Genomic DNA, 16,491 nt, shown 5'->3' with positions numbered 1-16,491 from the left:
TATCCTCTGTCTCCTCTTTGTCTCCTCTCTCTTTGTCTCCTCTTTGTCTCCTCTTTGTCTCCTCTCTGTCTCCTCTTTGTATCCTCTTTGTATCCTATTTGTCTCCTCTCTGTCTCCTCTCTGTGTCCTCGGCTTTGTCTCCTCTCTGTCTCCTCTTTGTCTCCTCTCTGTCTCCTCTTTGTCTCCTCTTTGTCTCCTCTCTGTCCTCGTCTTTGTCTCCTCTCTTTCTCCTATTTGTCTCCTCTCTGTCTCCTCTCTGTCCTGTCTTTGTCTCCTCTCTTTCTCCTATTTGTCTCCTCTCTGTCTCCTCTCTGTCTCCTCTTTGTCTCCTCTCTGTCTCCTCTCTGTCTCCTCTTTGTCTCCTCTCTGTCCTCGTCTTTGTCTCCTCTCTGTCTCCTCTTTGTCTCCTCTCTGTCCTCGTCTTTGTCTCCTCTCTGTCTCCTCTTTGTCTCCTCTCTGTCCTCGTCTTTTTCTCCTCTCTGTCTCCTCTTTGTCTCCTCTTTGTCTCCTCTCTGGTAGTCACACCCGTTGACATCACATACTCTGCTTCCTGTCCACCATTTTGTCTGGTGGAACTTTACAAGACATTGTAGTCGTCACAAACCAACGTGAGGGACGATGATGTCCGTATGTCTCGTACGCGATGATGTCACTCCAACATGGCGTCTCGCTGTCTCATCAGATATTTGGATTCAAACAAACCAAACTTCCTGTTTGTCTTTGTCCCGTTCTGATATTCTTCATCTTCTGTCTTTTTGTCCTCTTCTCTCCCGCTGCTCTGTGATGGACTGACTCATCTTCATCATCTTCATCTTCATCTTCATCATCTTCATCAGGCTGCCGTCAGTCAGACTTGGGTTCATGCAGTTGCGTTTCTTTCACATCCTTCCTCCTCTTCCTCAGTTTTCTTCTTCTGTGGTGTCTGAAACTACGAGACTTTAATAACTCGCTGATTTTAACTCTTCTGTTCAGTTCAGTTTATTTTAATATTAATTTAAAGAGGACGAATATTAAAATACGGGTTTTTAATATATATAGCTATTCATATTTTATCATTATTATTAATTTATAGAGGATCAACATTCAAATACTGGTGGTTAATATAATTCACTTTATTTATATTAAATATCCATATTTAAAATCAATATATATGTATCTATATTTGTGAGATGAAAAGATGTGACTTCCAGTAATTCTATTGATCAATAGGCAACCTTATCGATTATAACTTGATTTCTCTTGTGCTGGAAGATAGAAGTTAATATGATGAAAGGAAGCTGATCGATCTGATTGATCTGATTGATCTGATTGATCTGATTGATCTCTCAGTTAATGAGGAAACAAGTGAATGAAGGAGTCGCCATCAGAACTCTGGAATCAACTTTAATCTTATTGCTCTTCTCTCAGCAGAAGCTACACCGCCACATCCCATAATGCATCTGTGGAGTGGAGTGATAATAAAAGTAATAATAATAAAAGTAATGGTAATAATAATAAAAATAATAATGATGATATTTAAGTTCCCAGTTTATCTGAATAAAGCCCCGCCTCCTGTCACCTCAGTCTCCTGATTGGCTGCCTCACTGTGATAACAGTTGGTGATGTCATGTCCTTGCTCCTCCCACAGCTACGGAAGGTGGAGAGGGACAAAAAGACGATGGACCAGGAGATCGTAGAGCTCACCAACAAACTGCTGGACGCCAAGAACACCATCGACCGCCTGGAGGAGCTCAACGTGAGTCCAAGTACTCTGATGCTAGTACTACTGTGGTACGAGTCCAAGTACTCTGATGCTAGTACTACTCCAAGTGCTAGTACGAGTCCAAGTACTCTGATGCTAGTACTACTGTGGTACGAGTCCAAGTACTCTGATGCTAGTACTACTGTGGTACGAGTCCAAGTACTCTGATGCTAGTACTACTGTGGAACGAGTCATAATAATTGTCATTACTTTATTGTTCTACATATAGTATTGATCATAGAATCATATTAGATGAGACTGATCTCTGATCAGTTTCACATTGACTGACTCTCCTCACTGAGCATGCTCAGACCGAGTGCTGCTAATGATTCCTTTGTTACTTGTGGTTGTGTCAGTGCTGTGTTCTGATTGGCTGACGGCCTCTCTTCTCCTCTTCCTCCTCCTGCTCCTCCTCCTCCTCCTCCTTTAGGAGCGTTACAGACAGGACTGTAATCTCGCTGTCCAGCTGCTCAAATGCAACAAGTCACATTTCAGGAACCACAAGTTCGCTGACGTGAGTAGTGTGTGTGTGTGTGTGTTTATTTATATATGTGTGTGTGTGTGTGTTTATTTATGTGTGTGTGTGTGTGTGTGTGTGTGTGTGTGTGTGTGTGTGTGTGTGTGTGTGTGTGTGTGTGTGTGTGTGTGTGTGTGTGTGTGTGTGTGTGTGTGTGTGTGTGACTCACTCCCCGGCCTCTTTATTAGGGACACCTTGTTAGTACCGGGTTGGACCCCTTTGCCTTCAGAACTGCCTTAATTCTTGGTAGCATAGATTCAACAAGGTGTTGGAAACGTTCCTCAGAGATGTTGCTCCATATCGACATGACAGCATCACCACGTTGCTGCAGATTTGTCGGCTCATCCATGATGTGAATCTCCCGTTCCTCCACATCCCAAAGGGGCTCTGTTGGATTGAGGTCTGGTGACTGGAGGCCACTGGAGTACTGGGAACTCATTGTCATGTTCAAGAGAGCAGTCTGAGATGATGTGAGCTTTGTGACATGGTGCATTATGCTGCTGGAAGTAGCGTAGTGTTTATATATATATTTATATATATGTGTGTGTTTATATATATATATTTACATAATTGTTGGTACCCTTCCGTTAAAGAAAGAAAAACCCACAATGGTCACTGAAATAACTTGAAACTGACAAAAGTAATAATAAATAAAAATGTACTGTAAATGAACTAATGAAAATCAGACATTGCTTTGAATTGTGGTTCAACAGAATCATTTTAAAAAACAAACTAATGAAAATGGCCTGGACAAAAATGATGGTACCCCTAGAAAAGATTGAAAATAATTAGACCATAGGGACATGTTGAACTAAGGTGTGTCCTCTAATTAGCATCACAGGTGTCTTCAAACTTGTAATCAGTCAGTCTGCCTGTTTAAAGGGTGAATAGTAGTCACTGTGCTGTTTGGTATCATGGTGTGTATCACACTGAACATGGACCACAGAAAGCTAAGGAGAGAGTTGTCTCAGGAGATTAGAAAGAAAATTATAGACAAGCATGTTAAAGGTAAAGGCTGTAAGACCATCTCCAGCAGCTTGATGTTCCTGTGACTACAGTTTCACATATTATTCAGAAGTTTAAGGTCCACGGGACTGTAGCCAACCTCCCTGGACGTGGCCGCAGGAGGAAAGTTGATGACAAAATGAAGAGACGGATAATACGAATGGTAACCAAAGAGCCCAGAACAACTTCCAAAGAGATTAGAGGTGAACTCCAAGGTCAAGGTCCATCAGTGTCAGATCACACCATCCGTCGCTGTTTGAGCCAAAGTGGACTTCATGAAGACGACAAAGCAAATCATAAGAAAGCGAGACTGGAATTTGCCAAAATGCATATTGACAAGCCACAAAGCTTCTGGGAGAATGTCCTTTGGACAGATGAGACAAAACTGGAGCTTTTTGGCAAGTCACATCAGCTCTATGTTCACAGACGCAAAAATGAAGCATACAAAGAAAAGAACACTGTACCTACTGTGAAGCATGGAGGAGGCTCGGTTATGTTCTGGGGCTGCTGTGCTGCATCTGGCACAGGGTGTCTGGAATCTGTGCAGGGTACAATGAAATCTCAAGGCTATCAAGGCATTCTGGAGCGAATGTGCTGCCCAGTGTCAGAAAGCTCGGTCTCAGTCGCAGGTCATGGGTCCTCCAACAGGATAATGACCCAAAACACACAGCTAAAAACACCCAAGAATGGCTCAGAGCAAATCATTGGACTATTCTGAAGTGGCCTTCTATGAGCCCTGATCTAAATGCTATTGAACATCTGTGGAAGGAGCTGAAACATGCAGTCTGGAGAAGGAACCCTTCAAACCTGAGACAGCTGGAGCAGTGTGCTCACGAGGAGTGGGCCAGAATACCTGCTGACCGGTGCAGAAGTCTCAGTGAGAGTTACAGAAATCACTTGATTGCAGTGATTGCCTCAAAAGGTTGTGCGACAAAATATGAAGTTAAGGGTACCAACAATTTTGTCCACGTGTGTATATATATGTGTGTTAATATATATATATTTATATATATGTGTGTTAATATATATATATATATATTTATATATATATTTATATTTATATATTTATATATATAAATATATATATTATATATATATATATATATATAAATATATAAATATAAATATATATATATAAATATATATATATTATATAAATATATATATAAATATATATATATTTATATATATATATATATATATATATATATATAAATAAATATATATATATATATATATACACACAGTGGGGCAAAAAAGTATTTAGTCAGCCACCAATTGTGCAACTTCTCCCACTTAAAAAGATGAGAGGCCTGTATCATCATAGGTACACTTCAACTATGAGAGACAAAATGAGAAAAAAAATTCCTGAAAATCACTTTGTCTGATTTTTAAAGAATATATTTGCAAATGATGGTGGAAAATAAGTATTTGGTCAATAACAAAAGTTCATCTCAATACTTTGTTATATACCCTTTGTTGGCAATGACAGAGGTCAAACGTTTTCTGTAAGTCTTCACAAGCTTTTCACACACTGTTGCTGGTGTTTTGGCCCATTCCTCCATGCAGACCTCCTCTAGAGCAGTGATGTTTTGGGGCTGTCGCTGGGCAACACGGACTTCCAACTCCCTCCACAGGTTTTCTATGGGGTTGAGATCTGGAGACTGGCTAGGCCACTCCAGGACCTTGAGATGCTTCTTACGAAGCCACTCCTTGGTTGCCCGGGCGGTGTGTTTGGGATCATTGTCATGCTGAAAGACCCAGCCACGTTTCATCTTCAATGCCCTTACTGATGGAAGGAGGTTTTCACTCAGAACCTCACGATACATGGCCCCATTCACTCTTTCCTTTACACCAGACCTGGGCATTGTGGCCCTTTGGTTGGTTCTGACTGGCCCGTGTGAGGTTGATTGGAAATTACAAAATAAACATATTTTCTAATTTTACCTCTTGCATGGACTAAAGCTGCAGTGCTTTTATTTTGAAGTGTTTTATTCACGTAATGAAGCAAAACGTAAATCAAATACGTGCGCATGATTGAATCACGTGCACGAGCAGTCACAACTCACGAGACGACTTTAGCCCTCAGACATGTCACTCATGCTAAAGAAAGAAAGTAGACTGCAGGGTTTCACCAACACACGGACTGCTAATTATCTGTTGACTGAAGTCTGAGGTAAAGCGTGTGTTTAAGGAGTACATCACCATTACGAGACGAAGCACGCGGAGACATACACTTGACTGAAACACCGCTATAACCTCTGTATCTGAGGGGGGTCTGTCACAGTGCTGGTGGACTCTGGTGGACTCTGCAGCACTACTAACATGTGGACTAACATGTGGACTCTTGTGGACTCTGCAGCACTAACATGTGGACTCTGGTGGACTCTGCAGCACTAACATGTGGACTCTGTGGACTCTGCAGCACTAACATGTGGACTCTGGTGGACTCTGCAGCACTAACATGTGGACTCTGGTGGACTCTGCAGCACTAACATGTGGACTCTTGTGGACTCTGCAGCACTAACATGTGGACTCTTGTGGACTCTGCAGCACTAACATGTGGACTCTTGTGGACTCTGCAGCACTAACATGTGGACTCTGGTGGACTCTGCAGCACTAACATGTGGACTCTGGTGGACTCTGCAGCACTAACATGTGGACTCTGGTGGACTCTGCAGCACTAACATGTGGACTCTGGTGGACTCTGCAGCACTAACATGTGGACTCTGGTGGACTCTGCAGCACTAACATGTGGACTCTGGTGGACTCTGCAGCACTAACATGTGGACTCTGGTGGACTCTGCAGCACTAACATGTGGACTCTGCAGCACTAACATGTGGACTCTTGTGGACTCTGCAGCACTAACATGTGGACTCTTGTGGACTCTGCAGCACTAACATGTGGACTCTGGTGGACTCTGCAGCACTAACATGTGGACTCTGGTGGACTCTGCAGCACTAACATGTGGACTCTTGTGGACTCTGCAGCACTAACATGTGGACTCTGGTGGACTCTGCAGCACTAACATGTGGACTCTTGTGGACTCTGCAGCACTAACATGTCTGGACTCATGTGGACTCTGCTCTGCACATGTGGACTCTTGTGGACTCTGCAGCACAACATGTGGACTCTTGTGGACTCTGCAGCACTAACATGTGGACTCTTGTGGACTCTGCAGCACTAACATGTGGACTCTTGTGGACTCTGCAGCACTAACATGCCCTGGAAAAAAGAAGCATTTGAGCAAGTCCCGCTATCCAGGAACCGTGAGGAGAAGGATGGAGGACATTGAATCTGGAGCTTCAGCTGCAACGTGAAGTGGTACGTTTTGACTTGTTCTCCTTTGGACGAGAGCTGCGATGTCCTGACACGGCCCAGTTTACTGTTCGGTTTAATGTTAGACAACATGTTCACGGACCGGTTTAATGTTAGACAACATGTTCACGGACCGGTTTAATGTTAGACAACATGTTCACGGACCGGTTTAATGTTAGACAACATGTTCACGGACCGGCGGATAAATACACAAAATAAAATAAAAACTGGTATTTTCTAAATATAATAATAAACGTGAATCGACTTTATTAGCAGCGCACTCGTAACAACGTGCAAACAACATAACATGAGTAATAACTGGTCGCTATGGTAACGGTTAAACGTGCCTTCACAATAAGACAGAACACAAAAACAAATATAAAGTGCATGAAAAATACAACTCACTATTAGGCCTATTGCTGAATCAGTGGGAGAGACGGTCCCATCTAGGAATACTGGGAGACAATGACACAGTGTGTTGCTTACGTCCTACTCCATATTTAGTTTTGGTTGCGTCACTGCAGAAAATCCCGCTTCACACAAATAGGATGTCGGAAATGGCAACAGGGTTTCAGTGCTGTTGTGGCGATCTCAGGGTATTCTGCTGTGACTGTGACCCAGAACACCGGCAGAGTGGTTGTTTCCAACATACTTTTAAGGCCGCCGTCATTTAGCTGATCTTCTTCTTGCATCGACATGCTGGATGGATTCCCCTGGTTCCTTGGCAGTTCGTTCGTGGGTCTTCTGTGGTTGGGAAGTAGCGCTCACACTCATTTAGAAGCATAGACAGGTGATGGTGCACTAGCTGGGTGAATGAAGGCTCAGTCTCTTGTTGTTACATGTTTATGCCTCTGTTCACGCGCCGTCCCCACAAATCCAGTTTGGCTTTAAATGCAGCTACTTTATCTGCCAACTGGAAGACAGTTGTCATTTTCCCCTGAAGTGACCGATTTAGTTCATTGAGCAGGTTGAATATGTCGCACAAGTAAGCCAGTTTTACCCATTCCTCTCACTGGAATGTGCTGCCAGCGGTGACATTTGTTCTGAGAGAAATCTCTGCAGCGGCTCTCGTGATTCAAACCCTCTGGCCAGCGATCTCCCTCCGGATAACATCTGATGTCTGTGTAAGAGTCCATCTCCTCACAAAGCTGCTCGAACGTGTGCTTTGATGTGGTTAATAACTAACCACATCATTCAATACGCTGTTAAGTTCCGCAGGTATTTTTCGGCTAGCCAGCATTTCCCTGTGAATGACACGATGCGTAGACTCACATTCAGGTGCAACCTCCTTAATCCCAGTTAACCCAGACAGCAGCTCCGTCTGTGCATATGCCGACACAAAAGGACCATTTCAGTTTTCCTGATATATAATCATCCAGCTGTGGTTTTGGTTGGCAACGATAGTGAACATAAGATATCCTCATGCACATCCTCCTGATAAAGATATCGCACATAAACAAGTAGTATTGCCTTGCTGTCAACATCTGTAGACTGGTCAGCCTGGAGTGCGTACCACGGTGATTTACTGATCCTCTCCAACAATTGTGTCTCAATGTCCTCTGCTATTCCCTGAATGTGCCGAGTGACAGTGCTGGCCGAAAGAGGACCTGTGCTATCTTTTTAACCGCATCCTCTCCTTTAGTGGCGGGCAGGATCAATTCTTCACCAATGGTGAATGGCTTCTTAGCCTTAGCGATACGATTAGCCACCAAGTATGAGGCTCTCAGTAATTGCTTCTGTCCTTCTTGTTCACTCTGAAGGCTTGTCTTTTAATGCAGGGTGCTTGGTCTCTAAGTGGCTTCATTGCATCATTAGAGAGCCGCTCGCTGCATATTATGTCGGAATAAATCCATATTTTAAGTAGGACTCCTGGTATTGTCTGTTAAATGCAGCTTTCTTTTTCTTGGAAGTCGTAGGCTCTTCTTCCGTCTCCTCACTGGGCCTTTTCCCCTTCCCAAAGAAACTTTCCAACGACGTTTGTTTTTTACTCATTTTGCTAGCTGGGTTGAATTTGAGCGGCAACGGCACGCACCGACACCATGACACCATGACACCATGACACCATGACACCATGACACCATGACACCATGACACCAGACACCATGACACCATGACACCATGACACCACGACACCATGACACCAAGACACCATGACACCATGACCGAGACAAGTGACATGACACCATGACACCATGACACCATGACACCAAGACACCATGACACCATGACACCATGACAAGACACCATGACACCATGACACCATGACACCATGACACCATGACACCATGACACCATGACACCATGACCGAGACAAGTGACCAGACACCATGACCGAGACAAGTGACCAGACACCATGACCGAGACACGTGACCAGACACCATGACCGAGACACGTGACCAGACACCATGACCGAGACACGTGACCAGACACCATGACCGAGACACGTGACCAGACACCATGACCGAGACACGTGACCAGAGTGCTTCCTACACGGATGTAACAAAGGGAATCCGGTCATTTTTCTAAATAAAACATTAAAAGTAACGAGTACTTTTCACATTTTTTTTTCACTTTTGTCATATGCACAACAGAGCTGAAATTAATTTACGTTTTTAGTGTAAATTTGTTTGAAATTAAATTACATTTTTTGTTGTATGTATTGTTCTATGTTTAATGAGCACAAAATGAAGCAAATATGTTTAATGAACAACTAATATTTACTTTTAAAATGAAGAGTATTTATAACAAATATATTTACTTTTTTACTCAAGTAGATTTCGAAAGAAGACACGTACTCTGAACTGGGACAGACTGGTCTAAATTGTACTCTACCCACCACTGGATAAACAAAACGGAAATAATGTATTTTTTATTTTACTTGAGTATAGATTTTCAGTACTCTACCCACCACTGCATAAACAAAACAGAAATAATGTATTTTTTAACTCTTGGGACAGACTGGTCTGAACTGGGACAGAGTGAATATTTACTTTTACTCAAGTAGATTCTGAACTGGGACAGGCTGGTCTGAACTGGGACAGACTGGTCTGAACTGGGACAGGCTGGTCTGAACTGGGACAGACTGGTCTGAACTGGGACAGGCTGGTCTGAACTGGGACAGGCTGGTAACTGGTGGTCACAACTGGTCTGAACTGGGACACGCTGTCCAAGTCTGAACTGGGACAGCTGGGAAAAAACTGTCGGACAGGCTTTTGGGACAGGCTGAAACGGCTGTCCAAGTCTGCAAGATAAAGTGACTAAAGAAAATCGACCCAGATCAGAAGTTGGTATTTTTGCATTGTATTATACATCAGCATGTGTTGTGCAAGTCAGTGCTGAAAATGAACCATGTTCTTGATGTAACTAAAATAGTTAACTTCATCAGGGACGAGCATTGAATCAGACAGTTGGTTTCACTCTTGGAGGAGCATGAGACTGAACATGGTGACATTGGCTACCACACAGCTGGCAGATGGCTCAGCCTGGGCAGAATCTAGAGATTCTGGGAGCTGAAAGCAGAGATTCGAGAGTTCTACAAGAAGAAAGGCAAGGACATCCCAGAGCTCTCAGATGAGGACTGGATGGCCAATTTTGCATTTGCTGTTGCTGTGACTGCACTGATGAATGAACTGAACACCGCACTGCAAGGCAAGGGCCTTTTGTTCATGACACGCACAGCCTGGACAGCAACAATCTCACTCACATGCAAACCCTGAAAGAAGTCACACCATCAGCTGATCACCTCCGCAGGTACTCATCCATGCTAGGAGTAGGGCTGTATTGCCTAAAAAAAAAAATCCCCGATTTCTTCACCAAAAATCCGATTTCCGATTTAAATCGATTTTCTGACCCTAGCCCCCCCCCCCCCCCCAGACCCAATCATATGCAGAGGACAAATAATTAGTTGTTCCAAAATAATATATTTCCTTTTATTATTTTGATTTCCCCCCTTGGGGTTTAAGTGCAATCAAGAACAACTAGCCAAAAAGGCATTATGGCAGTAAACAGTGTAACATGTAACATAACATAAAATACAATAAAATATTTCTGTAAACATGAAATATTAATAATAATAAGAGGTTGTTCTGATAAAGTGCCCAAATAACATTCAACAAAGCATTAAATCAGTGCATGAGAGCATAAGGTGCTTTTTTAAGTTGGAACATAAGTAAGTAAGAACATGCAAACAACAAACTTTTTGCATATTTATGAAACCTGGCTTTTCCACCGTATACATTGGGACAGATATCCTTTGCTATATACATAGGAGCTGAGTTATGGCTTTCCAGCGGGCCGAATTCTTTTCATATGGGATGCAGTTGGCAAAGGTTTGTGTGACGGTGGTCTGTATTTTAGTAGCTGTGCGTGTGGTGCTTGTGGTGCCGCGGTCTCCCTCATTCCGCTGCGCGCAACATTTCTCCCATTCGGCGGGATGTTTTTGAGGTGCTGCAGTAAATTCGTCGTACTGCTGCCTTTGCTAGCAACAGACTTCGAACAGACTTTGCAGCGGGGTGTTGTCTGCTCTAAATCTGACCTCGCGAACGCAAACCAATTCCAAATAACGGATGACACCGTGCCTTTCTTAGGAACATAATCTTCCCGACTCGATGCCATGTTTGTTTGTGCATCACTTTCGCTCATTCCGAACTACGGGAGCTGAGAGGGAACGTTGATGTTGAAGAGAAAACCGATTTTCATTTAAACAAATCGAGTGAGCTACACACTCGAGTTAATCGATAAAATCGGTTTATCGCCCAGCCCTAGCTAGGAGCACTGCATGGTGAGTTTTCAAGGCGATTTGGAGATCTCAGAATGATCGAGGATGAAATGCAGCTGGTTTCCTCTCCCTTTACCTGCAGTGTGGCTGATGCACCCACTGATGTTCAGCTGGACCTCATTGACCTGCAGTCTGATGCTGGCAGAGCACTTTAAGTCAGCATCACTGCTGGAGTTCTACTCTTCTCTCAAGGAGGAGAACTTTCCAAACATAAGGAGACATGCTCAGAAGATGTTGGTTCTCTTTGGCTCTACCTACATATGTGAACAGACATTCTCAGTGATCCAGGTACAGATCCTCTCTCACTGATGATCATCTGGCAGCTGTGCTTCGCATCTCCACCTCAGACATTCAACCTGACTTTGATGCACTTGTGAAAGCCCAACAGAGACTAGATTTCTCTCACTGAACAAGAAAAAAGAACTGAAAAAACCCAAATGAGGTGGTTGGACTAGAAATGCTGGCATGTAAAGGCACCAGTTAGCAGTGAACTGGGACACTTTCTTTGGAGGCCTTTTTCTCAAAATCACAGTTCAGTGACAATCGTTATAATATGATGTATCTTACTATTTGGAGTACAAAGACAATATTGTGGTGTCTTTAGAAAGCTAAGAACATCTTTCCAACAGTATATGGAACTCAAAATGTGTTTTGGGGTGAATGTGCCTGAAAATGATCACTAATATAATGAGTCACAAATGGTAAAAACGTTCACATTTTGTTTGTTTTGGTGTTTTATTGAATAAATGACATTTTTTGTAAGGCAACCTTGCTTTTTCATTACTTAATCACAACATGCAGGACTCTTACCAGTCTTACCAGCTTGTCAAAACAATGCTATATACTGCTTTTATAAAGAAATATAATTAATATTATGCAGAATTGAGTTCAGCCTTTTGGCCTGGCCCTCCACAATATTTTCTGTTGCTCATTTGGCCCCCTGGGAAAAATAATTGCCCACCCCTGCTTTACACGGATCAGTCGTCCTGGTCCCCTTGCAGAAAAACAGCCCCAAAGCATGATGTTTCCACCCCCATGCTTCACAGTAGGTATGGTGTTCTTTGGATGCAACTCGGCATTCTTTCTCCTCCAAACACCACGAGTTGAGTTTTTACCAAAAAGTTCTATTTTGGTTTCATCTGACCATCTGACATTCTCCCAATCCTCTTCTGGATCATCCACATGCTCTCTAGCAACCTTCAGACGGGCCTGGACATGTACTGGCTTAAGCAGGGGGACACGTCTGGCACTGCAGGATTTGAGTCCCTGGCGGCGTAGTGTGTTACTGATGGTAGCCTTTGTTACTTTGGTCCCAGCTCTCTGCAGGTCATTCACTAGGTCCCCCCGTGTGCTTCTGGGAGTTTTGTTCACCGTTCTTGTGATCATTTTGGCCCCACGGGGTGAGATCTTGCGTGGAGCCCCAGATCGAGGGAGATTATCAGTGGTCTTGTATGTCTTCCATTTTCTAATAATTGCTCCCACAGTTGATTTCTTCACACCAAGCTGCTTACCTATTGCAGATTCAGTCTTCCCAGCCTGGTGCAGGTCTACAGTTCTGTTTCTGGTGTCCTTTGACAGCTCTTTGGTCTTGGCCATAGTGGAGTTTGGAGTGTGACTGTTTGAGGTTGTGGACAGGTGTCTTTTATACTGATAACAAGTTCAAACAGGTGCCATTAATACAGGTAACGAGTGGAGGACAGAGGAGCCTCTTAAAGAAGAAGTTACAGGTCTGTGAGAGCCAGAAATCTTGCTTGTTTGTAGGTGACCAAATACTTATTTTACCGAGGAATTTACCAATTAATTCATTAAAAATCCTACAATGTCATTTCCTGGATTCTTTCCCCCATTCTGTCTCTCACAGTTGAAGTGTACCTATGATGGAAGTTACAGGCCTCTCATCTTTTTAAGTGGGAGAACTTGCACAATTGGTGGCTGACTAAATACTTTTTTGCCCCACTGTATATATATATTTTATATGTATATTTATATATATATATGTGTGTTTATATATATGTGTGTGTGTTTATATATATATATTTATATATATATTTATATATATGTGTGTTTTTATATATATTTATATATATGTGTGTGTTTATATATATATATTTATATGTATATTTATATATATATGTGTGTTTTATATATATTTATATATATGTGTGTGTTTATATATTTATATATATATATGTGTTTATTATATATATATATGTATATATTTATATATATTTATATATGTGTGTGTGTGTGTGTGTGTGTGTGTTCCAGCTGCCCTCCGAGCTGCAGACCATGTTGAACAAACACATGAAGTCCAGTCTTCCGGATCGAGGCCCCGCCCCCGGCGCTCTGGACCCGGACTCGCTCAGTCTGACTCCGGCCGACGTGGTGCCGACCTCGGTGATCGCCCGGGTCCTGGAGAAACCCGAGCCGCTGGTCCTGAACTCAGCCCAGTCCAGCAGCTGCAGCCGGCCGGCCTCCGAGGACGTGTTCGTGCACGTGGACATGACGGGCCCCGCGGCGGCGTGCGGCCGGGAGGCGGCGCAGCAGAACGGTTCCTGCCGCAGTCAGAGCAGTCTGGACGGGCAGTCGGGGGCGAGGAGGCGGGCGGGGCTCCGTCCTTCGAGAAGCTGAACCCGTACCCGCCGCCGCCGCCCCCACCCGCTGTACCCGGGTCGCAAGGTCATCGAGTTCTCTTCGGACGACAAAGTGAAGATCCCCAAAAACTCCCCGCTGCCGAACTGCACCTACGCCACGCGGCAGGCCATCTCTCTGAGCCTCGTGCAGACGGACGACGAGCGCCTGAACCCCGCAAGCCCCGCCCCCTCCTCTGGTGGGGGCACCACCGCACGCCGCCGCCACAGCGGGACGCCGCCAGTGAGCCACTGTCCGGCCAGTCCAGCCCGTTCAGCAGCCCGCCGCAGGTAACGTGCACACACACACACACACAAATATATATATACATATAAACACACACACATATAAACACACACACACACAAATATATATATACATATAAACACACACACAAATATATATATACATTTAAACACACACAAATATATATATACACATAAACACACACACACACATATAAACACTTACGCCCCTCCCCTCAGAGGGAGGAGCTTGTCACGTCACTGGTACACTAACGTAAGCCCCTCCCCTCAGAGGGAGGAGGTTGTCGTCACTGGTACATTAACTTAAGCCCCTCCCCCAGAGGGAGGAGCTTGTCGTCGTCACTGGTACATTAACTTAAGCCCCTCCCCTCAGAGGGAGGAGGTTGTCGTCACTGGTACACTAGCTTAAGCCCCTCCCCTCAGAGGGAGGAGCTTGTCACTGGTACATTAACTTAAGCCCCTCCCCTCAGAGGGAGGAGCTTGTCACTGGTACATTAACTTAAGCCCCTCCCCTCAGAGGGAGGAGCTTGTCACTGGTACACTAACTTAAGCCCCTCCCCTCAGGCCCTCAGCGTGCTGGCGAGCTCTGGCAGCTCTGAGGAAGACCTTCTGGCCAACTGGCAGCGGATGTTCGTGGAGAAGATGGCGCCGGCGCGGGAAGGCTCGGTGGTTCACCGCACGTCGTTCAGCAGTCAGACGGCTCAGGAGCTGCAGAGGAGGAGGCCGGCGGGGGGCGGGGCTTCCTCCGACCGCCACCGAGCGGCGTACTCTGACGGAGAGGAGGGCTCGTCGGCGAGGAGCTGGACGCCGAGCCGCGGCTCCAGCCTCGACACCGACACCGACACCGAGCCGCGGGCCGGCAGGAGGGGGCGCTACGGCGGCGCCACGGAGGAGGAGAGGCTGCTGATGGACCTGGAGGACGACGGCGGCAGCGGCGACACGGCCGTCACCATGGCGACCAGCCCCGCCAGCGCCCGCAGGGAGGAGCCGGAGGAGGAGGAGGAGGAAGAGGAGGAGGAGGAGGAGGAGCAGAGAGACGTCCTCCCACACGACCTGCCCGTCATCTCGCCCCGCCTCCTGGATTTCGACCCCGCCCTCGCCGCCGCCCCCACAGCGCCCGCAGAAGAGCCCGAAGAGGATGGGCGTGCACCACCTGCACCGCAAAGACAGCCTGACCCGGGCCCAGGAGCAAGGCACGCTGCTGGACTGACGTCTGTTCCCATGGCAACGGACACACATCCAGGATAAAGCCATGCTCTACGAATGCTGCCGTGTGTGTGTGTGTGTGTGTGTGTGTGTGTGTGTGTGTGTGTGTGTGTGTGTGTGTGTGTGTGTGTGTGTGTGTGTGTGTGTGTGTGTGTGTGTGTGTGTGTGTGTGTGTGTGTGTGTGTGTGTGTGTGTGTGGAAATTATTTTTCAGAATAAACTCCAACAGTATTTTTAAAGTCATATTTGTATTGATCTAAAATCACAGAAAATATGACGAAATGTTTCATTAAACTACGTTACATTGATTATTGGAGATCAAATTATGAATAATATTATATTACAATATTATAGAAGCCCTATTGTGTGTGTGTGTGTGTGTGTGTGTGTGTGTGTGTGTGTGTGTGTGTGTGTGTGTGTGTGTGTGTGTGTGTGTGTGTGTGTGTGTGTGTGTGTGTGTGTGTGTGTGTGTGTGAGAAAAAAAAAAGAGACTAAACTGAACTAAAAACTTTACGGACGTCTTTGCCTTTTTTCCTCAAGCTTTTATTTTGAAGAGAACAGATGAGACACACCTGGATAAACACACACACTCACACTCTCTCTCAGTGCCTGTGTGTCTCTCTCTCTCTCTCTCTCTGGAAGGTTGCGAGTACGACGCCGTACTGAAGGTCAGACTTTTATTTTCTCGTCTATACTAGTCACTGATTTTGTCATGTTTTAGTTTGATTTAGTCACCTGATTGGTTGCTCACGGACCGGGGGGCGGGGCTTTGTTGTTTTTGTTGTTATCACCTTTTAGTTTTACTTCATTATGAAATCTGAGTATTAATCCATTATTAAGAGATAGTTTGATTTTGTTTCTGTTGTTTTGTGGTTTGGTTTCTACGGAAGCCTGTTAGTGCCAGAAACAGGGCTTTTACTTTGAAAATAAAAAGATCATTAAACGGATCAGATGCTTTATAATATCAGCTTAAAATGAAACCTCACTTCCTATTAACGTGTCAAAAATCAATAAATCAAAATGAAAAGAA

General features: G+C 44.7%; 1 protein-coding gene across 1 annotated transcript in view; it reads left to right on the top strand.

The window, feature by feature from the left end:
• Positions 1-15,562, top strand: part of tjap1 (tight junction associated protein 1 (peripheral)) — a 29,222-nt gene extending 13,660 nt beyond the window's left edge. Inside the window, 8 exon segments of the mRNA XM_054600509.1 lie at positions 1,628-1,735; positions 2,172-2,255; positions 13,628-13,954; positions 13,957-14,015; positions 14,017-14,195; positions 14,198-14,280; positions 14,821-15,338; positions 15,340-15,562. Of these exon segments, the coding sequence (XP_054456484.1) occupies positions 1,628-1,735; positions 2,172-2,255; positions 13,628-13,954; positions 13,957-14,015; positions 14,017-14,195; positions 14,198-14,280; positions 14,821-15,338; positions 15,340-15,466 (1,485 nt within the window). The 3' untranslated portion in view covers positions 15,467-15,562.
• Positions 15,563-16,491: the final 929 nt, after the last annotated feature.

This window comes from Anoplopoma fimbria, chromosome 6 (genome assembly GCF_027596085.1).
Source record: "Anoplopoma fimbria isolate UVic2021 breed Golden Eagle Sablefish chromosome 6, Afim_UVic_2022, whole genome shotgun sequence".
Taxonomy (NCBI): domain Eukaryota; kingdom Metazoa; phylum Chordata; class Actinopteri; order Perciformes; family Anoplopomatidae; genus Anoplopoma; species Anoplopoma fimbria.
Note: the sequence above shows the minus strand (reverse complement) of the source record. Positions and strands in the feature narration are given on the sequence as shown.